Source organism: Taudactylus pleione, unplaced genomic scaffold (assembly GCF_031769625.1).
Source record: "Taudactylus pleione unplaced genomic scaffold, aTauple2 ptg000262l, whole genome shotgun sequence".
Classification (NCBI taxonomy): domain Eukaryota; kingdom Metazoa; phylum Chordata; class Amphibia; order Anura; family Myobatrachidae; genus Taudactylus; species Taudactylus pleione.
In genome coordinates, this window is record NW_028284664.1 from 2,474,485 (window position 1) to 2,500,557 (window position 26,073).

At 45.3% G+C, this 26,073-nt stretch overlaps 1 protein-coding gene across 1 annotated transcript in view; it reads right to left on the bottom strand.

The window, feature by feature from the left end:
- Nucleotides 1-14,404: 14,404 nt before the first annotated feature.
- Nucleotides 14,405-26,073, bottom strand: part of DCBLD2 (discoidin, CUB and LCCL domain containing 2) — a 102,338-nt gene continuing 90,669 nt past the window's right edge. The window contains exons 13-15 of the mRNA XM_088481058.1: nt 23,976-24,025; nt 23,520-23,645; nt 14,405-21,789 (exon numbers count right to left, since the gene is read on the bottom strand). Coding sequence (XP_088337184.1) covers nt 21,353-21,789; nt 23,520-23,645; nt 23,976-24,025 — 613 coding nt within the window. The 3' untranslated portion in view covers nt 14,405-21,352. The remainder of the gene's footprint in view (nt 21,790-23,519; nt 23,646-23,975; nt 24,026-26,073) is intronic.

Here is a 26,073-nt window from a genome sequence, read left to right on the forward strand (position 1 = left end):
TATCCATGTCTGAGCACAGATGGTTAAATCAAAATAACTGAGGTACTAATTAATACACCTGTTCTCAAGTATGGCTATCCTTAAAACCTGGACTGTTAGTGTGTCTTGAGGACAGAGGTTGGGAACCCCTGCCCTGTGGGATTAAATAAGCCAGTCTGGTTGGTTTGCAGTCTCCCAGCTGGATTAATTACACATTGGGATGGCCTCTCACAGCAAACGCCCTAATGCTGCATATGGAAATTTTTAAATAAAGTGAGGAATAATAAAAGTATTTTCAAATGATCCAATTAGTAAAATGAACAAACCATTACTTTGTCTTAGAAGACACACAGGAGGTTTTTATTACTATACTTTTATTATGTGGTATATAAATTAGCCACCAATTGGATACGGTTTTCAAAAACAAACTGCGAAACAACCGGATTGGAAACTGAACAGCATGCAATGTGCCTAATTGTAGTGCATAGGTTTGTTTGTAAATGTATTATTACAGCTACTGTGTGCTCATGTTGTAGAAATTGGAACCTTTCTATAGATATATGGGAAATAGATGTGGCCTGACCATCTCATTACTATAAACCACATCTTGTATATGAACAGAAACAAGGGATTGCAAACTGTTGCCTAATACATTGCAGCGTTTTCCCGGATCCCAGGTGACAAGATCTGCATCTTGGTTTGCAGTCTGCTGCTCTGAATAAAATACAGCTTGTTGTGTGGCTTTTCCCTTACACCTCAGACCATCATCTTTCCCTTCTTGACCTTTCAATCACACCCAACCACGGTTACACTCCCCAAGCACAACCTTGCTGCTCTTACCCAGTCCTATTCTCATCACCTTTTACCTTCAGAGATGCTCCTGTCTGGCTGAATGGTACTGGAGGAAGTCACACATCACTTCCTCCATTTCAAATTCATTCTTCCTTCCAACAACTCTGCCCTGTCTCATGCTGAACAATATAACTTCAGATTTCCTCTCCTCCCAATCCTCCAACCACCTCTTCTATCCCCCTCCCACTCCTCCGTTACCCTCCTCATATAGCCCTTGACTTTGCAATTCACTTTAATGGCACACTAAAACCATCTGCAACACACTCTCCTGATCCTAACTACCACCCTATCTCCTCCCCTATGCCTCAAGAGGAATGTCTATCTCCAGCTCACCTCTGCAATCTGGCTTCCCGCACCATTAATGGCCACCTCACAGCCAAAGGTAATTTCTCCTTTATCTGTCTGCTGCCTTCAACGCGGTAAACCACCTCGTGGGCCTTGGTGATTCTACCTGATCACGGTTCCACCCTCATAGACTGCTCCTTTTCTCTATCTCTTCCTCTAGCTGTATGCTTCCCCCAAAGCTCTGTTCTAAGCCCCCTTCACGCGTCGGAAATCTAACCAGCTCCATTGGTCTTCAAATGTCATCTATACGCTGTTACTACTAAAAATCTACCTTTCCGCCTGCCTCTTTGTAATCTCCTTCTGGACGTCCAATTGAAACATCAAACTTAACTTTGCCAAGAAAGAATTTAATATTCTTCCCCTTTCCAGGGTCCCTCCACCTCTCTCTGCTAATATCACCCTATGTTCTGTCTATTGCCTCAGTATTATCCTCTAATCTCATTCTTGCCATTTTCACCTCTGGAATCTGGCCCTTCCTAAAGGTACCTATACATCAGCAATCAATTGTGTATAAAAATCTGCAATGTATGGGCTGCACAGATTGCAACCAGAAAGTGATTGGAATTGTTAAATCAGATTGTAAAACATGTTGGATGTCACAGATGATTTGGGGCTGTAGATTGCTAGTGTATGGACATGATCAGCAGATTTGCAGACCGTTACTAGTAAAATGATGGGCCTTTCAAGATTGGCAGATCTGTGTTTGCTGCAATCAATCTGCAAATCACTGAAAAAGATCTGTAGTGTATGGGCACAGATTGCTCGATTGAGGATTTATTGCCCGATCTTAGGATTTCCCAAATTGTTCAATTGTGGTTTTCAGATTGCTGATGTATGGGGGCCTTAACTCCTAATGCCACCAACACACTTATTCACGCTCTCATGCTAATAGGGGTGTTCAATATGGAGTGAAAACGCCATTTCTGTGAGGTTTTCACTCTGATGACGTCATTTTCGCCGGTTTTACTTTTACGCCGTATTCAATTTGAAAACTTTTCACCGGTGCGAAAAGTATATTGCATTCGACCCTGCGAAAAAGTATCACCAAGGAATGGGTTGCGAAAAAAAGTGCAGAATTGGGGTTTTGGGGTGCAACATTTTGGAAACCACCAGCAAAAACTTCGACATGCATAGACGGCAAAATTTTCGTTTCATATTGAATACCACTATTAGTCTACTGTGACCTCCTCTCTGTCCTCCCTTTCTCTTCTTCCCACATAACACTGCTTTTTCTCCTGGTGTATGGCGTCTGCCACCCTTCACCTATTCTCTATCCAGCTCAGAATAAAGTTCAAACTCTTCACCATCACAAATACACCTTTCAGACTAGCAGCAAATTCCTGGGTTATTGCACATGAACACACAGCAACCTGGGATTTTGCTCAGTCTGCAAAGGTAGTTATCAGCCTTGAACCCGGACGCTACCTGGGTCGCAGTGCCGTGTCAACTTGTAAGCACCTGTCATTTGACCCCGGGACCCATTTACAGCATAGGAAGCGCCAGCGCTTGGAGATCCGCATCTCCAAGTGTCAGCACTGCACCCTTGTGCATTGACGTGGCCGACCTGGGAATAAACAGCCTGTCTGAGCCATAAGCTCTTAAAAGGCAAGGTCCTCCACTCTCTCTGGCGCACTCCATATCACCAGTGCTGCGCTTCCTTGTCTCCTTCAGGACGGGATGTACTAAGCATCGCATCCATGCTGCTGTATATACTGCCACTTAACGGGTACATGCTGGCGCTTGCTCTCCTGTTAAGAGCTATCCTTAGTGATTGAGGGACTTCCGGTTTTATGACCCAGGAATTCTTCTGCACATATATAGCTTTCAGGAGCTTGGTACATATGGACATGCAGGTAAAACTCTGAAAATGGGGGTTTTCGGAGTTTTGACTGCATTTCACCCTTCAGTACTTCCCAGTCTGAAAGACAGACTGTTTGCTTGTACATACTATTGGCTCCCGTTATGTCCTACCCAGTCTGTGGAGTAATATTAATGTTTGGTCCGTGTATTGTACTTTTGCTCTGATACCGTTCCTATTTTCTATGTTTACCCTGCATGTTGCTGTGTACACTTTGTGGAACCTTTATGTTCCTTACCAGTTAAGTCTTTTTCCAGAGAGGGCATAGTCTGGAGAGGAGTCTGGGCACCAAATAGTTAATAAAATTACCCACAAGCCCAGGCTTCTCTCCTCTATACCCTTGCTCCCAGCCAGAGGCCATCAGTTTGAGTTTAGTGCCGGTAGGAGCTGGGCACCAGTTATAGGGGGGGCTGCCTGAGGTTGCCCCCTGCAGTTTAATTTATTTAATAATTTCTACTTCAGGCTCCATAGGGGTCCACAGGGTGACCTTGGGGTATAGCTGGATCCTGGATCCTCGGGCACCACGGAGTTAAAGCTTTTAGCTGCTCCCAGGATGCACTTGGGTCCAACCTCCCCTATACCCCGCCCCCGAGCCACAGGCACCTCAGTTTAAGATGGTGCCCGGCCGGAGTCGGGTCACCCTGCGGGGGGGTGCTGCAGGAGCAGCCCCCTAAAGCTTTTTATTTAACTAGGTTAAATTTATTTTTACTATAGTTTTTTTCTCCAGAGCGGCAGCGCTGGGCTGTCTGTACAGACGCTGCCGCTCCTTCTCCCTGCTGGCGCCGCGACGCCAGCACTGAACTGGGGATCGCGGCGGGGGAAGCCAGAGTCTGTACTAGCCGGACTCTGGTTTCCCCCGGGACTGCTGCCGGAAGACGCCGGGGAGCTTAAGGTAAGCCGCGCACCGCTGATTAGCGGCGGTGCGCGGGTAATGCCTTTTATATGCAGTCCCATGCCCCCGGTCTAGGGGACAGACCGGGGGCGCTAGCGGTGGCGGCGGGTCCCCCATCTATCGGAGGCATACCTCGTCAGACCACTAGACCACCAGGGTAAATTAAGCGGCAAGCGGGATGCCGCAACCTTGGGGGTTAAATATGCTAGCCAGGGGAGGAAGCCTTCCCTGTCTAGCGGCTCCTCCCCTCAGCTCAGTGCGCCTTTCAGCTCGGAGTCTGGCGTCGCTGAGCTGCAGCTACTCGGGCCACTCCTCCTCTGAGGTCTCCAGCGGCCATTTTCTTACTGGCAGCGTGGATACTCTCAGGGAGCACGCGGACCGGTCCCCCTGTGTACCTCTCCCCCGATCAAGGACAGTGTACACAGCACTATAGCCCTCCCAGACACTGAATCTGGGAGGTTGATTGTAGTGGAAAGGTGCAGTGAGTATATCTTCCTGCATGGTATGTGACTTTTGCTAGTGCTGCCTGTCTGTGTCTTTTTTCTACTTACTGTCAGCCTATACCTATCCCTTTCCTTCTCCTACAAGCCCTACAGGTGTGCGGGGGAAGGGTGTTTCTACTGACCTCACCTATATAGATCACGTATTTGTGAGGTCCGTCACATACAGTTGTGTGCTACACGGTGCCATATTGTGGGCTGTTGTTCAGCACACTGGTGAGTGCGCACGTTTTCTTCCTAAGTCATGTCTGAGGAGGAGATTGAGCACGTCGGGGCTCCGGCATTGTTCTCCTGCAGACGCTGTTCTGCAGGAGTGGATAGGGAGGATTTGTCACAGGACGGCCTGTGCGGACGGTGCCAGGCGGTCCCTGGCACGTCTAAACCTCCCATGTCGCAGGAGCCACCATGGGCGATGTTTTCCCAGGTGCTGGTGTCCATCGCGGACCGTCTGTCGGTCTCGACTGCCGCCCCTACTAGGGCGTTGCCCCAGCCTGCCATCCCCCGGGTGTCCCACAATTATTGCAGACTCCCCCGGGGTCTCAGCCTGTTGGTCCCTATGCAGGGTTGCCAATGTATATTCAGTCCACCCCTGTGGCACAGCCGGCTGTGGTGCCGTTTCAGGCTCCTGTGACAGCTCCTCCACCCTGGGTGGATGCGCTTTCCCACACTGTCCAAGATTTGGCGGCAGTATCTTCGGCTTTTCAGTCGATGTTGCGTAGTGACGTGCCCTCCAGGGCGTCTAAACGCTCAGTCATGGCACAGGCTGCGCATCTTTCGGATTCTGAGGGGTCCTCGGATGATGGTGAGGTGCAGGATGACTCAGCCTCAGATGCCTCAGTCCAGGAGGTAGACACTAAGTCTTCCATCAATGTGCGGGCTCTGGTTAAGGCGGTGCGGGCCATTCTTCTGATTGAGGATGAGGCACCCGCTCCCAAGTCAAGGTATCCTAGTTTTAAAAAAGCTAAGGTTACTTCTACAGCGTTCCCCTTGTCTGATCAGTTGACTGATCACATGGCGGTGGCCTGGCAGACGCCCAGTAAGCGTTTCCTGCCACAGAAACTATTGGCGTCCAATTATCCATTCCCGGAAGCGCATTGTAAGAAATGAGAAACTCCGCCTGCAGTCGATTCCCATGTAACACGCCTCATCAGGAGTGCTACTTTGCCATTGCCGTCTATATCCTCGCTGAAGGATCCTACGGACAGGAAGGTGGAGACTTGTCTAAAGTCTATTTATTCTCTCTCAGGGGCTGTAGCCCGGCCGTCCATGGCCATCTCCTGGGTGGCCAAGGCCATTGAGGGGTGGGCCAACGCCTTTGAGGACACGTTTACGGATGAATCTCCGGACGTCCAGAGGGCGTTGTTAGGACAGATGAGAGATGCCGCCTCCTACATTGGAGAAGCATCTTTGGATGCTAGCCTGTTGACCTCTAGGGTTTCGGCGGCAGCAGTGTCTGCTCGTAGATCCTTGTGGTTGCGGTCTTGGAGAGCAGACGCGGATTCAAAGAAAGGCTTGGAGGCCTTACCTTTTAATGGGGAATTACTATTTGGTCTGGACCTGGACAAAATAGTAGATACCCTGGCAAAATCCAAGTCAGCCTTCCTCCCTTCAGCTACTACACCTGCTAAGGTCCGGAGCTCGGCGTTTCGTTCCTTTCGGGTTCAGGGCAAGGCAAAGGGTCAGTCCTTCCCGAGGCAGTCCGCACCCAAGACCGCCTCAAAGCCAAAGAAGCAAGCCTGGAGTGCTAGGCGCCCTTCTTCCAAGCCAGAAGATAAGCCTTCTGCGTGATGGGACGGGTCTCCCTCTGGGGGACCCCAGAGTGGGAGGCCGACTTCTTCAATTGGCCCAGTGCTGGCACAATACCACCACAGATGCCTGGGTGCGAGAAGTGGTCTCCCAGGGGTACGCCCTGTCTTTTCGGCACAGGCCACCTTGCCAGTTTTTTTGCACAAGTCCTTCTCAGGACAAAACCAAGGCCTTGCAGGTACAGGAAGCCATAGAGGCCTTGCTGACGGCGGGGGTCATTATACCCGTATCACAGTCTCAACGTGGGATGGGGTATTACTCTACGCTGTTTCTGGTGCAGAAACCCAATGGCTCTCATCGCCCCATCCTCAATTTGAAGTCCCTGAACAGGTTTCTCAGGGTTCCCAAATTCAGGATGGAAACTTTGCGTTCCATCATACTGGCGATGGAACCGGGGGATTATATGGTCTCCCTGGATATCCAGGACGTCTACCTCCATGTGCCTATAGCAACATTTCTGCGGTTTGCTATTCTCCACAACCACTACCAATTCAGGGCTCTACCCTTTGGTCTCTCTACGGCACCAATGGTATTTACCAAGGTGATGACGGTCATGGCGGCTCACCTTCGGAGCCAGGGGATACGGTTGCTACCGTATCTAGACGACCTCCTCTTGCTGGCAAGCTCCCCGGAGGTACTGATCCAGCATCTCCAGCTGACGGTCGCTTGTCTACAGGCGCACGGCTGGTTGATCAACTGGAAGAAATCCTCCCTCATCCCATCACAACGGATGGTTCATTTGGGGGCCCTGCTGGACTCTCGTCAGCAACGGATTTTTCTGACTCCAGAGAAGGTCTCCTCCTTACAGCTGCGGATTCACAGTTGTCTGAGCAGTGGCAGAGTGTCGGTGCACTCAGCGATGAGAGTTTTGGGGTCCATGGTGTCGGCATTCGACATGGTGGAGTTTGCCCAGTTCCATTCCAGGCCCCTGCAGGGGCTGATTCTTTCGGAATGGAACGGATTGCCACACAGGATCCGCTCTCAGATGCTGGTGTTGTCCTCAGAGGTGCGTCTGTCCCTAGCCTGGTGGCTGCAGACAGCTCATCTCCTGGAGGGGCGCCCCTTTTGGATCCCGGAATGAGTTCTGCTCACGACAGATGCCGGGGTTGGGGGGCGGTGACAGGCTCCTTGTCACTTCAGGGTTGTTGGTCGGCGGAGGAAGCGATTCTTCCCATCAACATCCTGGAACTGCGGGCAGTATACAGAGCACTGCAGTCGTCCGGCACCGCTCTTCACGGAAGGGCCGTTCAGGTGCAGTCAGACAACGCCACCACGGTGGCGTACATCAATCACCAGGGAGGGACTCGCAGTCGAGCTGCGATGTCGGAGGTGTCCCGCGTCCTGGCTTGGGCGGAGCGCTATCTTCCAGCTCTCTCGGCAGTTTTCATCCCAGGAGTCCTCAATTGGGAGGCAGACTTCCTCAGCCGTTACGACGTGCATCCCGGGGAATGGTCGCTTCATCCAGAGGTATACCAACTACTCGTGGACAAGTGGTGGCTGCCAGAGCTGGACCTGATGGCGTCCCGTCCCAATCACAAGCTGCCTGTGTACGGGTCAAGGACAAGGGACGCAGGCGCAAGTCTGATAGACGCGCTGTCGGTGAAATGGCTGTTTCAACTGGCTTACTTGTTCCCTCCGATATCTCTGCTGCCTCGGGTCCTGCGCAAGTTCAAACAGGACGGAGGCACACTGATCCTGGTGGCCCCAGCGTGGCCCAGAAGGCCGTGGTACTCCGATCTGCGGAGCCTGTCCATCGACGCTCCGTACCTCCTACCTCAACGGCGGGACCTGTTGTCTCAGGGGCCCTGTCTTCACCCGGATCTGGGTCGACTATCTTTGACGGCGTGGCTCTTGAGAGAGCCGTCCTGAGGTCTCGGGGCTTTTCTAGCTCCGTTATTACCACCATGCTGAGGGCACGCAAGCCTGCTTCCACGAGGATCTATCACAGAGTGTGGCACACTTACTTTCAGTGGTGCGAGGCCAGAAACTATGATCCTCAGGTGTTCCGGGTTTCGCGTATTCTGGCTTTCCTTCAGTCGGGTTTGGACTTAGGATTACGTCTTCACTGAAGGTACACGTGTCTGCTCTGTCGGTGTGGTTCCAGCGCAGGATCGCTGCTATGCCGGACGTACACACCTTTTTCGAGGGTGTTTTGAGAATCCAGCCTCCCTTTGTGCCACCTGTGGCCCCGTGGGATTTGGCGGTGGTTCTTCGGGCCTTACAGGGTCCTCCTTTTGAGCCCTTGGAGTCAGTGGAGCTCAAGTGGCTAACTTTTAAAACTGTTTTCCTCTTGGCAATTGCTTCTGCCAGGAGGGTTTCAGATTTGGGGGCGCTTTCTTGTCATCCCCCTTTTCTGATTTTTCATCAGGACAGAGCGGTGCTTCGCACTCGTCCTGATTTCCTGCCTAAGGTGGTTTCCAGGTTCCACATTAATCAGGAAATTGTTGTACCAGCCTTTCAGTCACCTGATCTTTCGGCTGGGGAGACTTCCTTAGACGTTGTCCGGGCACTCCAGGTTTATGTGGACCGGACTAGTTCTGTGAGGAAGTCGGATTCTTTGTTTATCCTCTTTGGTTTTCACAAGAGGGGTTGGCCTGCCAACAAACAGACTCTAGCCCGTTGGCTTCGTTCTGTTATTATTGAGGCTTATATGCAGGAGGGTTTACCTGTTCCAGCCGCTGTTAAGGCTCATTCCTCTCGGTCCGTGGGCCCTTCTTGGGCTGCTAGCCGTGGCGCCTCTGCTGTTCAGCTCTGTAAGGCGGCCACCTGGTCTTCCATTCAGACCTTTTTGAGGTTCTATGCGTTTGACACCTTTGCCTCTCAGGATGCATCCTTTGGGTGCCGGGTTCTCCTATCAGCACAGGAGCATCCCCGCCCTTAGTTGGACTGCTTTGGGACATCCCCAAGGTCACCCTGTGGACCCCTATGGACCCTGAAGTAGAAAACAAAAGATATGGTAAGAACTTACCTTTGTTATCTCTGTTTCTACAAAGTCCATAGGGTCCACAGGGCACCCGCCCTGACGCACCTGGCTTCATATGGGCTCTGTGACTGGTCACCGGTTTTCCGTCTCCCATTTCTGTGAGTATGGTTCTTGTGTGTTCCAGTCTTCCTTCTCTCTGTTTCGTCTCCTCCTCCGGCCTGGGCTGCTTACCAACTGAGGTGCCTGTGGCTTGGGGGCGGGGTATAGGGGAGGTTGGACCCAAGTGCATCCTGGGAGCAGCTAAAAGCTTTAACTCCGTGGTGCCCGAGGATCCAGGATCCAGCTATACCCCAAGGTCACCCTGTGGACCCTATGGACTTCATAGAAACAGAGATAACAAAGGTAAGTTCTTACCATATCTCTTGTTTTTTACTGAGTGAGCAGTGTAAAGCGTCCTATAGGAAGCCTCCACTGCTGCCCCAGCGCCAGTGGTTGCAGCACTGTACCCACACTGCCGAAAAGCAAAGAAGCTGGCCTACCATTCCGAGGCCCGCCCTATCATACGGCAGGCTTGGCAGATGGACATTTAATGGACCATGGTTGCTTACCTCTGGGCTTAGAGGCAGAACCATGCCTCTAAATGGTTGACCGCTAGCTTTGCCCTATGGCTGAAAGGAGTGATAAGCTAAAGTCCTAGGTCTCGGGGTGGCAACAGATTGCAAGAAAGATTTAGATGCTGACAACGTAGTCACTATCTTGAACAACTCTGGACCAAACAGAACATCACCCGAATAGGGAAGAGCTTCCAGGGCCTTCTCAGATTCCGTATCCACTTTCCAGGTGCGCAGCCAGAGGGCTCTTCGAAGCTGAATCTATAGCTGCTTCGTAGAGATAAGAAGCTGCCTCTCTAACGTGTGTATCCATAGTGACCAAGTCACCTCTATGCGTACCAGAGGCAAGTCCTTCCTCCAAAGCGTCTGCCCAGCTGGTGACCGCTTTAGCCACCCAAGCCGCTGCAAGGGCTGGATGAGCCAGAGCCCCTGCTTTCACATAAATGGTTTAAGAAATGTTCCAATATCCTATCTGTAGGATGTTTCAGAGATGCCATGTTAGGGATAGGAAGGAGAAATGTTCTAATAAGGTAAGTAATGTGGGCATCCACTGGGGAGGAGACATTCTTAGCTCTATCCACTGCTCGGAGAGGGTAGAACAGTGATTCCCAACCTCGGTCCTTAAGGCACACTAACAGTCCTGGTTTTAGTGATAGCCATGATTGTACACAGGTGGTTAAATCAATATAACTGAGGTACTAATTAAGTCACTTGGGCTCAAGTATGGCTATCCCTGTGCCTTGAGGACCGTGGTTGGGAACCCTTGGGGTATAAGGTAGCAATCCTCTTGGAAACTTGAAAGTGTCTACTAGGATGAGTCCATGTCTCACCCAGGTGGTCTTCTAGCTGTGCTGAAGATAGAAAAAGACAGTGGCGGAATTTCCGTCTTTTAAAAACAGGTTCCTTGGATCAAGGAGGTTTCTCCGTGTCGTTCACTAGAATAGATTTTACTGCTCTAAGAGCCTCTACGTCTACTGGGGACATGGCCTTCTCTGGGACAGAAGACGTCTCCACCTCTGACGTAATGGAGGCACTTGCCTCTCCCTCTGAAGACATCTCTGAATCCGAACCTCCAGCTGATAACAGAGTGGAGCTTTCGGCTGGGGCAGCTCTACGCCTAGGAGTCCTAATCTTATCTAACATTTGCTGAAAGGACGTGGACACCTGAGCCAACCCCCTGGACTGACTGCGCAAAAGTCTGCATCCAGGAAGGCTCTGCCTTGGGAAGCTGTGGAGCAGGGACAGGCGGCACTGAAATCAACATACAGTCTACAAACTGCCATTACCTGAGTCGGCTGTGACGCCCAAGGCGGTTCTTGACAAGAATCCATGGGCACAACCACCTGTTGCAGGACCCCAAAGCAACTGACACAGGCCAGTGTGCTCCAGATCCTGAGGAGAAATGACAGTAAGACACTTTTTACATGTGCGCAATGCTGTAGTGCCCACCTCCTTGGTAGTTTCATTTCTGGACATCTGAAGAGTTCTAGAAACCACCACCCCCAAATAATAAGTGAGGGTATGTAAAGCAAAAACAGTCTTTAGTGTATATAATATATATATATATATATACACACATACACACACATACATACTGTACTCACCCCTGCAAGGGATATTCCCTCAGTGATCAGTAATCGCAGCAGGTACAGACACAGGTAAGGTACACTTACAAGCACACAGACCACTTAATGCAGAATTTGGGTTAAAGCAGCTCAACAATCCATCTTATTTAGCAGGAAGGAGCAAATATGTAGCACAGCTGCTGGGAGCAAGCTATGAGAGGAGACCGGAGCCCAGCTTCTCTCACCAATGCTGAGGCTGTAAAATGGCCACAGTGTGTAGGTGGAGATCAGGGAGGATCTGCAAGGGGCTCGCTGGCCACGGAGGGAAAGCACACCCCAGGGTTGGGGGGCTAACAGGGAAGCGCCTGCCTCACCTGTCTGGCATAACCCCAGGGAAAATGGCCACTGCTATTAAGCAGCCCCTGCACCATATAGTAATCCCTAGTGGGAAGTGCGGTATCCCAGAAGCACCCACTGCCATCTCCGCCGAAGGTCTCCTGCTCCGCATGCAGGGAGCAGTCTTACCTTGTCCCCGGTGAGCGTCAGCTGCAGCGTGTAGGAGTCCGCGGCCGAAGTCACTTACCCAGTTGCCAGTGCTGGGGCTTCCGGCACTGGGGGGTCCAATAGGACACCTTCCACTGCCCACTCAGTTAAAATTGTGAAATAGATTAAATAAACTGTAGGGGACCACCTAAAGCATCCCCCCTATAACTGATGACCAGCTCCTGCCGGCACCAAACTCAAACTGGTGGGGAGCGGGGGTATAGAGAGGAGCCTGGGCTTGTGGGTAATTTCATTAACTATTTGGTGCCCAGACTCTCCTCTCCAGGCTGTACCCAGTGTCATCCCTGTGCCCCCTAGTGGAGGAAGATAAAAAAAAAAAAAAAAGATTCCTGGCTATCAAGAAGGCCTGCAAGCGTGGATCATCCCAGCCACAACAGATTCTTATGCACAGGTTATCTGAATTTGAATCAGAAAGATTCATACCCGGAATTATTGGTGCCAGCAGGATGAAAGATGCCCTGGGACCCACTCACTCAGGAAGCTCCCTTTCCAGACCAGGTGTGGGCACTGCTTTGTGAGGGTCAGTGCAGTGGCCCCATCAGACTTCCTTGTGTGGGTTCCTTTTCCACATCAGCTTGTTCATAAGAAGCAGCATCAAGCTGAGAACAGCATATCTCACCCTCCTATCAGCAGCTCACTGACCCCCTCTCCCCAAATCTGGTGTGTCCGTCTCTTTCCCCCTTTGCATTTGTCTCTATTCCCCTCCCCTAATGTGTGGCTGTTAATTAGACCCTTATATTCAGAAAGCAGCCCAGAGATCATGGGTTTATTTCCAACCAGGGTGGAGTTTGCAGGCCCACTCTATAAATCCCCTTTGTTTTATTTGCTGCACACACATAAATTTGCAGTATATTATTGTTAGCGCCGATAGCAAAAGTTTTTCTGTTTTGTATACATATATGGCATTAATATTGCCATGCTGCTGGTACCATGTATGATATGGGTAAAACCGAGCGCGGGCATATTTCTTTTCTGTTTGGTTTCAAAATTTTGCCTTGTGCTATCATGGCAGCTTTCAATTAAGGCTATAAAAAGCCTAGTTGGGTGTGGCTAACAGCCAGCCCTGTATAGATGTGTCCCTCTGTATCTAGGAGGTGAGTACATTTAACTGCAATGTAATGATGTGCTAGGCATATATGCTAGTGTTAGGGACCTGCAGAAAAATGGGGTCCCTTGATGCTGGGCTGCAGGCTCAAATGCTTTGATCAAATCATGACAAAATCCCCTTTGTTTTATTTGCTGCACACACATAAATTTGCAGTATATTATTGTTAGCGCCGATAGCAAAAGTTTTTCTGTTTTGTATACATATATGGCATTAATATTGCCATACTGCTGGTACCATGTATGATATGGGTAAAACCGAGCGCGGGCATATTTGTTTTCCACTCTATATTCGCCTGGCTTCTTCCCCACAGCCCAAAGAAAATATTGGTAGGTTAATTGGCTGCTGACAAAATAGGCCCTAATATATTTGCCCCAATGGGATGGACTGATATAAATAAAACGTTATTATATAAACCATGCTTATACACTAAAAACAAAGTACATAAATGCTTTGCAGCAATCGTTGAATTCTCTCATTCAGCATTCCCTACCTCCAAAAAATAATCTACAGCAGTGTTTCTCAAACCCAGTCCTCATGAACCCCTAAAGCTACACACACATATACACACAGATTTTGTAAATGATCGATTTAATTAAACTATTTTCGTTAATTTTTTCAAGGGAAAAATGAACGAAAATAGTTTACTAAAATCGTTCATTTACTAAATGTAATGAACGATTTTTTTTTTAACTACAAACGATTTTTGCATATTCCCTTAATGAAAATCGTTGAGTTGGTCAGTCTGACTGAACTACAAACATGAACGCACATGAATTAATTGCTCATAGTTTTAACTTAGAAAGTGAACGATTTTTTAAACGATGAACAATAATCGATATCTTACCAGATCATCTAGCTGTGTTAATTAACAGGTGTGTTAATTGACTAACACAATAAATCTGCGGGTGTGGTATGTGATCAATGTCCAGTCAGCATGTCGACATAACGTTTTTCTACCCTAAACCTAACCACAGCCTAACCCTTGTCAATATTTCGACATTCTGATTACATACTTAGATCTACAGGTGGTACTAATTATTCCTGAGGATACCTTGCAGATGGTATATATTCACGGTCCTGCCGGACGGGATGCCGGGCATCGGAATCCTGACGGTAAGTATTAGGGCTGAGGGGAGGGCTAAAGGGAGGGTTAGGGGCTAGGACACTCACCTTTTTGTGCCGGTATCCCGTACCCACCCCCTTGCAAATGCGCACTGTTAGGGTTCTATGAGGACAGAGTTTGAGAAACACTGATCTACGGGATATTATGATTTGGACTGGAACCCATTTACAGACATACAACTTAGAACCATTTAATTGTATTCAAAGCTAAAAAGGTTATAGTTTAATTCATGTAGATTAAACCAGTTTTTCATCCAAAGATAAAAAAATATATATATATAAAATTCTCTCACAAAATTTTATTTTATGTACAACTTTTTTTTTCAAAACACAGACTGTAGATTGTATAAAGGAAAAAAGTTCTAACAACATATACAGATACAATGTGCCTACAGTACATGGGTTTTCATACAAATTACATTCAGCGCTCTGTGGATGTAAAGGAAATGCACAAAACCTAGAACAAGTTGTGTCCATTTGATGTGCAGCTTATTAGCAGATAAAGGAAAGACAGACAAAAAGAAGAGACTTTTGCAGCCATTATTATAATTACTACAGTGAATGATTGTAATCGTTTCAGTACCTGAATAAGTAAACAGTCTGCTCACATTCAACACCAGCAGTTTCATTTAAAGATTTATGTTGGAGAGTTTAACACCATATTGGGGGCTATTTAATAACCAGAATGGTCTTACTTATGGATGTGACTGCAGATAGTATTGTACACAAAGATATGCAACTAAAATCATTGGGGTCTTTGTAATAAATTATACATTACTTTATTGTGCCTTATTTTTCCCCCAAAATTAAAGCTGTACCCCCAGATAAGGTGAAAATATCATCCTAATTCTTCATTGCTCCTCTCACAGCACTGGCCTAAAATGATGGGCTGTGTGACCACGCAGACCGATGAGAAGCTCCAATCATGGACATTACAAAGTCTTATAGGTCTACACAATTACAATAAGGACTGGCTTTAGTTGCCAGAACATAGGGCACCCCAGGAAAACCTGTATCGGCATTCCTGGGGACTCCAGTAAGGGGAAGCACTTCATTGAAAGTAACCGAGAATGCTGCATTAACTTTTTACCTGGCTGACAGCAAGAAATCAAAAAGAATATTAATTTACTCTTCAATGCGAAACCAAAATACAATTGTATTGCTATTACATTATTTAAACAAACCGTAGCCGTTCTCTTCAGTATATTGTGCAATGAGATCACCTGCCCAAAACATGCTGACGGCTTTCTTTATCTATTTAAGCTCACTCACAAATGCTTCAGACTTATTACAGCTCTGCCTTTAAATATAAAGGTGCTTACACACACACAATTTTTTGAATGATTATCGTTCAAAAAATCGTTCACTTTCTGAGTGAAAACGATGAACGATTATCGTTCATGCGCGTTCACGTTTGTAGTACAGTCAGACTGGCCAACTCAACAATTTTCATTAAGTTAATATGCAAAAAACATTTGTAGTTCAAAAAAATCGTTCATTACACTTTAAAAATCTAACAGATAATCGTTCATAAAATCGTTGGTAACAAAATCTTTGTGTGTGTATGCAGCTATAGCATTTTCTACACTCACCCTTGTTAGTAGCTCGGCTAAACACTTCGGACAGATGGTTATGAACTATTACAGCACTTTCACTAGATGTTCTCGTACCACCTTGTGAATAAAATGAGATTTAAGAAAGCCTCCGGAGGCACAAATATTATTGATCCCACATGTCTGTGGCTCACACAGGCAGCAATGTAAATCAGTGGGTCATGGGAAGAACAGTGGGCACCAGCAATTCTGTCAATGCATGCAGTATTATAGGGCAGTTCAGGTTACATTGGGTATAAACAAACGATCACATTACAGAGAATATTATACACGCAAGCCGAGACTATATCAAGGTCCTGCAGACGAGTGGTAGAAATAAAGCTGGGTACACACTAAACTACTTGTGTACCCAGCCATCTGACAGGCGACCCCCACCTGCCGACAGATCCGGCGGCAGGTACACAGACTATACGGTGGCCGACATGTTAGACACTGCCGTATACGAGACACAAATGGCTGGCTGGTTATATTGCAGTCTGATCTAATGCATGCTGCATAGAGACAAATGTTGTATAGAATGTAATCGGTTTTAAGTGGGCTTTGCGGCAACCCTATAACACTAAAATGAAGATTAACCACAAAATTACAATGTTTATTACTAGATTTTTGTTTACCAGCCATGGATTGAATCCTGTCAGTAATATGCAGTCACATTGACAGGGTTATTCAAGCATAAAACTCATTATAGAACTAGAGAATTAAAATCAACCCATGAAAGGGTTTGTCTACCTTCTGACAAATTCCTTGGCCTGCACATCTTCTGTAATGGTTACTAAATACATTGCTCTAAATTATCCCCTGTGCTTTCTAGCCATGCTTCAATATCATCAGGCAGTGCTCTTTATTTTTATATAAAAAAAACAAAAAAGATAAAAAACTATTACTTGTAACTCACTTAGTGGCTGACATAAGCCATAGAAACCCCGTTGTGTATTATATTATCCAAGGTGCATCTAAAATCCAAGCACACTATAGCAGGAATGCTTTTTCAGTCTTAAACATTTACCCTGGATAAAATCAGTATGTCTCTGCACATGGACTAGCTGGTATCGTGGGTACCAATGATCCAATAATCGTTTAATAAATGCCTTTTTAATCCTCGTCTTTCAGCTGCTTGTTTTGGATCTATTCAATTTTCAATTAAATGGATGGGTATTATTTTGCAGTCAAACGAAGAAGAGTACTTAGATTTATTGGCAATTGCACAGTAGCATGTACAAGCTACTAAATCAGCCATCTGGAGATGGACAACCCCTTAAAACTGCATAATATCTACCTATATTACAAAATCTTAAAGAGTTACTATACCGAATATACATGTTGAACCATTATAAAAGTCATATTTGATCACACATTAGTACATTTCCCAGAACTTAAGATGTTTCAATACTAGTCAGATTTAGTACAATCTGCGGTCATAATATACTTATGTAGGTTTTACAAGGCTCCATATACACGATGCAATTCGGTAGGCTTACAGTCAGACATCCTGATGTGCATAGGCTAAAACACTTGCCCACCAGTAATTCCTGTAATTTACACACCTTTGTGCCGAGCTGCTCACTTACATAACGCACTTGTATATTAGGACACTTTAAAAACAGGCCATAACCTTATTTATAGCGAAGAACGGCTTGTTTGTCAAACCGCAAAGTTAGAAGATGAACACAGTTCGCTAATAAAGACCAATGGTAGTGATCATAGACGTGTCAACCCGACCTTCTGACCCAAGTGTCAGGCAACAAGGTCACCTTCCAATATGGCCATGCACATGGGTGGTCAAACTGTACGAGAGCCAGACATACATTTCTAGCGACAGATAGCAGTCTCACTTGCAGCTTCAATGCTGCCTGTTAATGAAGTCAGAAGACGACCAATGGCATATGTCTTCCGTCCAATAATTATCCTATAGAACGCAGCAGGAATATGATCTGGCTTTGCAATCAATTTGTGGCCACAAACTGCAGTATTGTCCCAATATGGTGGAGAGCCAAGCTTTATTGTGTTAAGGTTGTTAATAACTAAACTATTGCAAGAGGTTTAGTACCATATAGCCTAGGACTATTAACTTTGGTTGCTAATATGCTGGAGCAAGACAGACACCACTCAAAGTGTACTAATTACCTCCACCACAGTGGAAGCAGCCATTTTTTATTTTGAATGAATACTACAATTTCAGCCCATCAACTCACTGGGAGCCACTGACTTCCTGCAGAACGAAGGTGATTAAAACCGTTTTCAACCCACAAACTTCAGTCTCCACTGAGGTGACGAGTGCATTTTAGAATTGTGAAGATTTGAGAGTGCCCCAGATCATGTCAAACACATTTTATCCAGTCAGAACCCTCCCCAAAGCATTAATACCCATTGGGTTAATTACTACATGCCAGCCATGCTATAAAGGGACATTCCAAGTCAAGGATTTGAATCTCTGTCCTAGTAAGAGATCTGATACATTACCAAATGCCTCATCCAGATTAAATTTCCTACACCATGCAATCAGTCACATTTATTATTTATAAGTAAATGTTATAAACCTACATGAGACTTAAACCTGACTCCCAGTGATAAGCCCAGTTCTCAAGCCTTTGCCATTGGCTGCCGAAACAGATGTCATCAGTGGAAAATAAATGACCATATCCAAATATCATTACTTAATATGTACCTGCATTTATTCCCCCCACATTAACATATATTCATGGATTATTGCTTACTTAGTTTTGTAAATACTTGGCTCCAGCAAGCTTAGTTTGGGTTCAACTAAATATCATTCCAAATAAAAGTTTATGGAACTATGGTACCACATACATAGAGTAACAAAAAATAAAAAGTTAAAAAAAATACTTTAGAATCACTAATAGGTATATTTACTAAAATGAGAATTTTTAGAAGTGGAGATGTAGCCTATAGCAACCAATCAGATTCTAGCTATTATCTTCTAGAAGGTGTTAGCTAAATGTTAAGTAGAATCTGATTGGTTGCTATGGGCAATATCTCCACTTCTAAAAACCTGCACATTAGTAAATGTACCCCTCAGCCTCTTCCCATTATTGTATTTATGTTGGGATTGTAAAGAAAGATTTTATTCTAGAATGCTCTATGCACTAGGTTTCCTATGCTGCCTCCAGCTGGGAGAGACCATGAGAAATGGTCAAGAGCTATACACAAATACTTGATGGCGGATGGCTCTCTAATACATCAAAGATTCTCGCCACACAGCATCTGCATATAGCATGTCATTATAATATACACTTCCTAAATTGGGCATAGGGGGTATTTGCTCTACTTAAACATATAGGGGGGAATTAAATTGTCTTTTGTGCGCCCGTTAGTGATGGGCACCTGACGGAGAAATTCAATTGTTGCTCCGATTCAGCGCAAGTACCGCGGACACTCAGATTTTTGCTCACACCCTCCTGAGGTGATGAGCAGAAATCCGCAACAAAAGTCGGTCTTTTGGGTGCCCAAACTTTATTTTCAGCAGCGCATCCAATAGTTTAGTCGGGTTTAGCCACTTTACGCTATCCACTGAACGAAACGAACATTCTCCTAAAGAAACGCCCCTATTTCAGTTGGATTACTGGGAGGTATAATTATATTCATCTGCCAAAGGAGTTTCCCCTCATGCAATGATGTTCAGAAATAAAATATTCTTAAGGGACCCATATTCCAAAGCTGCACTGGGAAACAATCTTGTTTTAAATGAATTATTGGTCAGTTGTTTAATGGCTGTGGGCCAAGGTCGGGATGATAAAATGCGATCCTGAACAAGAAAGTTTCTGTGAACGGAAGTCCTCCCTGAGGTAATGTCTCTTGGTAGGTAAAACTGGCATGTAACAAGTACAAACCGTAAAGAGCCGTTTGGAAAATACTGCAAAAAATTCCATTCAAGTAAATATCCACATTGCTGGTCTCAACCTTTCACCTCCCCGTACCAGGGAAACGCTTTCAAAGTGTTCACTGGTCGCAAATAAGATGTTGCGCTGTAGTCACTAAAATACCAGAGTGGGTTGACGAACCAGAAATCCTGACATAACTGAACACAGAGCATCCATCATTGAACTGTTCATCTAGCAGCCGTTTGCAGTATAAGGGGTATATTTAATAAAGTGCGGGTTTTTCGAAATAGAGATGTTGCCAATAGTAACCAATAAGAATCTACTTAACATTTATCTAGCACCTTCTAGAAGATAATAGGTAGAATCTGATTGGTTGCTATGGGCAACATCTCCAGTTTTAAAACCCCGCACTTTAGTAAATAATCTAAGGGTTTGATGACATTTAAGATAATCAGTAGACTGAAAAATGAAATTTAAATGTTTTCTATGTGGCAAGTTTAAAAGCAATAAGCAGGCAGATTGTTCTGTCTGTTCAATATAAAAAATGAATTCATCATTTTACCACCAATTACTGACACTTACTAAAAGTTGTCATGTAGCAGAAACTGAATTAAACGCTCTATAAACAGTGTATTTAGGTCACAGTTGTATTATATCTGGAGTAGCTCATCCATGTGTAGATAAATACTTGCAGGCTGGTTGCGTCAGGCGGGCGCAGACCACGTGTGCACCAAACTCTATTTAACCTGCTTTTATCAGGACCAGTACATTGCTGATCCAAGTCGCATTAAATGCATGTGAAGAACAGAAGTAACGTGGGACGTCTGAAAACGGTTCTAAAAAAGTAACTGTGTAGAAAAGGAGGGATTGCCAATATCAATTAACCAATCACATTCTAACTGCTTCCCAAAATGACAAAAAGGTCTCATTGATTGCTATGGGCAACATCAACTTTTGCACGCAGCTACCTGCAGAGAATGTTATATGTCTCCCACACAGATGATGATATACACACACACAGACACGAGACAGCGCTACGTGATAGGAAACTCTGCATCTCAAGCCACGAGAACGCGCTCTCCTTAATAATTGGACGAATGGCCACCAGAGACAAAGACGTGGTTGCTGACAGCATAACGTAAGCAAAGAAGCAAAAACACAGCCGTTACGGACACAAAATAATAAAAAACAAATATCACAGCGTTTGTGTGTTTCAGGCTGGATGCGCCCACAGGAGGGGCCAGTACAATTGCTTCCATCATGCCGCCCTAAGCAGAGCTCAGTAGGATAAACAGGCAGTAAATAAATATTGGCATGTTCATTGTGTAACTCCGAACACCTACATTTCTGAGGCTGATGCTGAATGGACAAGGTGATGCCATAAACTAAAAATTAAATAATGTAACATAATGATAGGTGAATATCAGCACCAGACACGCTCCTGTAAAGCCGAACAACTTATATAAACCAGTGCCTGACTGCGGCAACATTCTGTGGACAATGAAGTAACCAATCAGGAACCAGCTTTGCAGACCAATCACGTCTTCGGAATGGAACCTCTGCTTCCCGCTGATCTATGCATATTTTGGTTAAGTAGTTTAGTGTTTCTGTATAAAGCTTGTGAACAGTGGTTGAAAAGTTTGTATCAAATAATTTTGTTTTTTACGAATGTGACTACAATGTACTTTCATAAGGACACACGAGTTGCAATGTGCTCATAGAAAATAAAGCCATTTTGTTCAAATGAATACACTGAACAGTCTGCGCCACTCTATTTACTCTGATGGAGGCGCATCCTTGCTTGCTGTTGGTTGTGGCACTTGATAGACCATCTCCTCCACCGCACTCGACCCCGGTGCCACCTTCGGAGTGTCGTATAGTACCTGTGTGGATGCTGAACTGTCTGTCCTAGATAATAGTTTGTTGTAGGTCCCCACTATTGTAGGAGCTTGGCCCCCAGCAGATTTAAATGTGGACGTTGACGGCAGGCACATTGTTCCGGCAGGATGCCCAGACATATCCAGGATGATTGGAGTGGCATATTCTGGCCCACTGGTCGGCAGTGGTTCTGCATAGGCATGGTAAATGTCCTGGTCTGGGGAGTTGTAGGAATCCAGGTCAGCGTACCCTGGCTCTTTCCCTTCCTCTGGCTTGAAAGTGGATCTCTGATGCAAGGTGCCGACTGCTCCCCCGACTAGGGGCTGGGCGTATTCTGTAAAAAGACAAAGTTATTTAGTAACCCGGGAACCAGGAACACGACCACATGGCACATTTCATCTTGTATTGACCATACTCGCTCTCATTACATCACTATGCGTTCTTCTATCTTCTGTGTGTGCAAGTATCATGTTACAGCCGCTCACACAGGAGTCCGCACCTGCCATAGGACTGCTGCAAGTCTCCATGGTGCACCCGATAATGCATTTAAAGACGCATCAGTTTTGTGAAAATCCACATCCGACTCAGAACAGGCCCCTAGTATCATACATCTTTACTGTCCGCTCATATGTTTGAATGAATTAGATCTGAGTGCATTTAACAGAAACTTAGTAGTGGTTTAGGCATATCTTCTAGTGTAGGGACTTGCAGAGTTTGGGGCCCCTTGATGCCAGGCTGCAAGCTTAACTGTTTTGATCAAAATAGAACAGAAAACCCCGTGCCTTTATTTGCTGGGCACACATAGATTTGCAGTGGTTGTGACCATGCTGGCAACTCTCTTTCTGCTTTGGAATGGTAATATCAGCCCACCTTCCACTCCTACATCATAAACGTTCCCCTCCGCTTCCCAGCATTCAATCAAAACTTTTACTCATTTCTGCCAGCTACAAAGCACAGAGGGCCTGATTAGCTGAGGACGCAGCTCAGCGTTTTATGCAGATTCCCAATGTTCGGTAAACTGCGCATGCTCCTGGACCTGTACTGCGCACCTGCAGTATGGGTCTGCGATGCTGCTCGCAGTTTGGCAGCAGACTGTCAATGATTGACCATCTGTTGCTGTTTCGGGGGAAGGAAAGGCCTCAAAACGGAGGCGTGTTGCCGCTATTGTGTACGAGTGACAAGGCCAGGATCTCCGTCAGATGGCGGAGATTTCCTGGCCTCTGCTCAGCATCAGCGGCAAACCGTGGGTCACTTAGCTGGCCGATAGGATCAGAGATGATCCCATACTGTGTTCTAGAACGCAGCTCGGATCAGTAATACATGCAGGAGGCAGGACGCCTCCTGCATGTATTACCATATTAGAGCTATCGTAGCTGCTACCCATGTCAGCAGCTGTAATAGCTAATATGTCTGCAGCTGAATCAGGCCAAGAAAGTCCTACCTCGGTTACTTACAGCGATTCACCCAAGTCTACACACCTTACTTACCAGGTCTCAACCTTTTGAATGATCCCTAAGTGGTTTCTAATTTCCTTACAACTCGGGTTTGTTTCCTTATTATCTTCTCTTATAAACACACACACACATACCAACTATGCAATGGATGACCATCAATGGTTTCACCAACCGATGGTCGTCCCTATTTTTTTGACTGACTGGCCCATGGGCCAACCAGAACCTGGGGGAGAGGCTTCGTGGGTGTTGAAGCTATGCTCCATGTCCCAGGATCTTGTAAAAAAACAAAACACATTCAGTTATGCTTCGACATCGATGGAGGGAAACCGTCTGGTTCTCCCCCATCGATTGCAAAAGCATTCAACCTCGGCCAAAAACCATAGATGATTATGAATCATCGATGATCGCTGGCATTCCCTAATACACTATGTAATGTGTGTGTGTGTGTGTGCATGATAGAGAGATAGAGAAAGATAGAGATAGAGATATATATATATATATCTCTCATTCACTGCAGCTATACTATGCAGACAATAGATTCCAACTTTCATAAAAAGCAGTGACTATTGTAAATAGTGACTGTGCTGAACAGTGAGAGCCACTACTGTACCTGCTGACATGGTGGCCACCTCGCGTGATCTCAAGCGACTGGCTTCACAGCTACTGTACCTCACCGGAGTCTCCTCGTGCTCCGCTGATTTGGCGGGAAGAAACTGCTTCATTCCTTTCCACCAGCCTGCAGATAATGGTGGGAAATGTTTAATGGTAAAGCTAGTAATATATATTATTAATGGTGTGCATGGCGAACTAGAGTCTGTGGTTGTGTTTACACATGAAAAATGTGTGAAAAAAGAAATATATATTGAGTACAACAAAGATATTATACTCTCAATAGTTCATCACAAGGTGGAAGCGCAAACACAGTCATTGCTACCAAGAACCAAACCTAACCTACAGATTACTTGGTTGTAGTGTACACAAAACAGCTCATAGTGAACTCACTGTCCGCATCCTGATAGTCATTCTGCCTACATGACATTGTTTGGGCTACGCAAACCTCATTTACCTGCACGATCCCAGTACGGTAAGTCATATGTGCCTTCAGCTTTCTTCTTTCTGTTGCAGGAAAATATAATAAAATAAAAGTTACAATGATTTGAATTAACTTTGAAAAAAATAACTAAAATGAATAAAATCTTCAAGAAAGTTGACTTTAATCAGGTTGTAATCATCTATATTCATAATAGCCCATGTATCTTAATATTAATTTGCTGAAAACCAAAAGGTGAGAAAGGCAGTAAGGAGCAGCTGGAACGAGTTCGAGTCTCCCTTCAGTGCATTCTCTGACGTACACCGCACACACACAACTTGCCGACATAGACAGACAGAACGCATCTTTCAGCCACTGGATTTTGGGAAGGGTGGGTCAGGGGCTTTAATAGGCTAGTGTGGTACAATAATACAATAAGGGAATGCTAGACAGGCTCATTTCATGAGGTCTTCTTTTCAGTTACACAGATCTTGATCTACTTTGGCTAGGAGAGAAATGTTGCATCCTGATAAAAGGAGTGCAAGTTTTGTAGTGGATGAGGAGGATTGCCTCATAATTAATAATAAAAAAATACAGCTGCATCTCTGCCCACATGCAAACGGGCATATTTACATTAAACTCTAAGGGATCTATGTACTAAGCAGTGATAAGAGACAGAGTGAAAAGTGATAAGAAAGTGATAAGGTGCCAGCCAATCAGCTCCCAACTGTTATTTTTCAAACACAGCCTGTGAGATGACAGTTGGGAGCTGATTGGCTGGCACCTTATCACTGCTTAGTACATAGACCCCTAAATCATCCCCAGTACGTTCACCAAAAGTCCCTGGGGGAGATTTATCAAATCTTGGAGAGAGATAAAGGACCAACCAGTCAGTTTCCAACTGTAATTTGACAGGCTTTGCTAGATTAGATGACAGAAGCTGATTGGTTGGGATTTTATCGCTCTCCGAGATTTGATAAATCCCTCCCTTAATTGATATTAGTTGAAATATGCAATAAATCCAATCCACACTGTATATTTAATATTCAATGCATAATAAATGGCTCACCTCCTGTGGCCTAGTGTATATATGTACCTAATATGCCCTGCATAGTTTTAATAGTAAACAAATATCAGCCTGTAAACTAGTAACCTATAGGCCAGAGGTTCACAAACAGCCCTAACTATGTGGAGTTTGTATAATTCCTCCAACTGTGGACCCCGAAGAAGAAATATTGTGTATTTACAATAACTGAATTTATGACAGTATGTCAGTGCTGCAGTATTACGGCTTGAGCTGGAGTATCATTATAAGTCACTACACTCATCTGACACAAAACTACCAACCACCCTTGAAATTGGCAGATTGATCTTTTTTTTTGTGGAGAATTTCATTAAGATCAATGTAGCCAATTAAAAAAAATAGTTTTAGGAACTGGTGCAATTTTACAACCGTGATATTGAAAAACCTATATATAACCTTATTATATTTATTGTTTACATGTCTGTTGAGTAGTAGATTGGTTACATCGCTATAGTTTTGTACTGCCTCCAGATGGCGCTAGTGTAATAGTAGTTTACAGCAGAGATGTCAGCATTTCTCTGTTAATGCTTTGTAAGTTAACCCTTTTTGTCTGTAAATATCCACAAGGTACCCACTAATGTGTGTAATGGGTTAATAAATAATGCCATGATGAATGACTACATAATATACTGAACCCATGGTCTAACCGGAGCCATTTGGCTACATATGAAAAAAGGTAAATTTTATTTTTTCAGTTTATCAAAATCAATTTGCAAATCCAAAAACACACACACAGAAAGAATCATAAAGGGGCTAGTGTGGTAAACCACTAATTGGCCAGCCACGGTGACACACTGCATTATCTTGACTGCGCCCGGAAGCATTTTTAAGTCACTATGTATGGGAAATTATTTATCTCACTTGGACTAAAGCTGGCCACACATCTAAAGATTATCTGTCCAACCAGCTAACTAGTTGATTGGTTGGAATGAAAATCTTGTACGGTATGAAAGCAAATGACAATCAGCAATTTGCTCCCAAACGCTGGAAAATGGACAAAAACTGTTGTTTGAACAAAGTGTTTAGATCAAACATTTAACAAACTTGTCT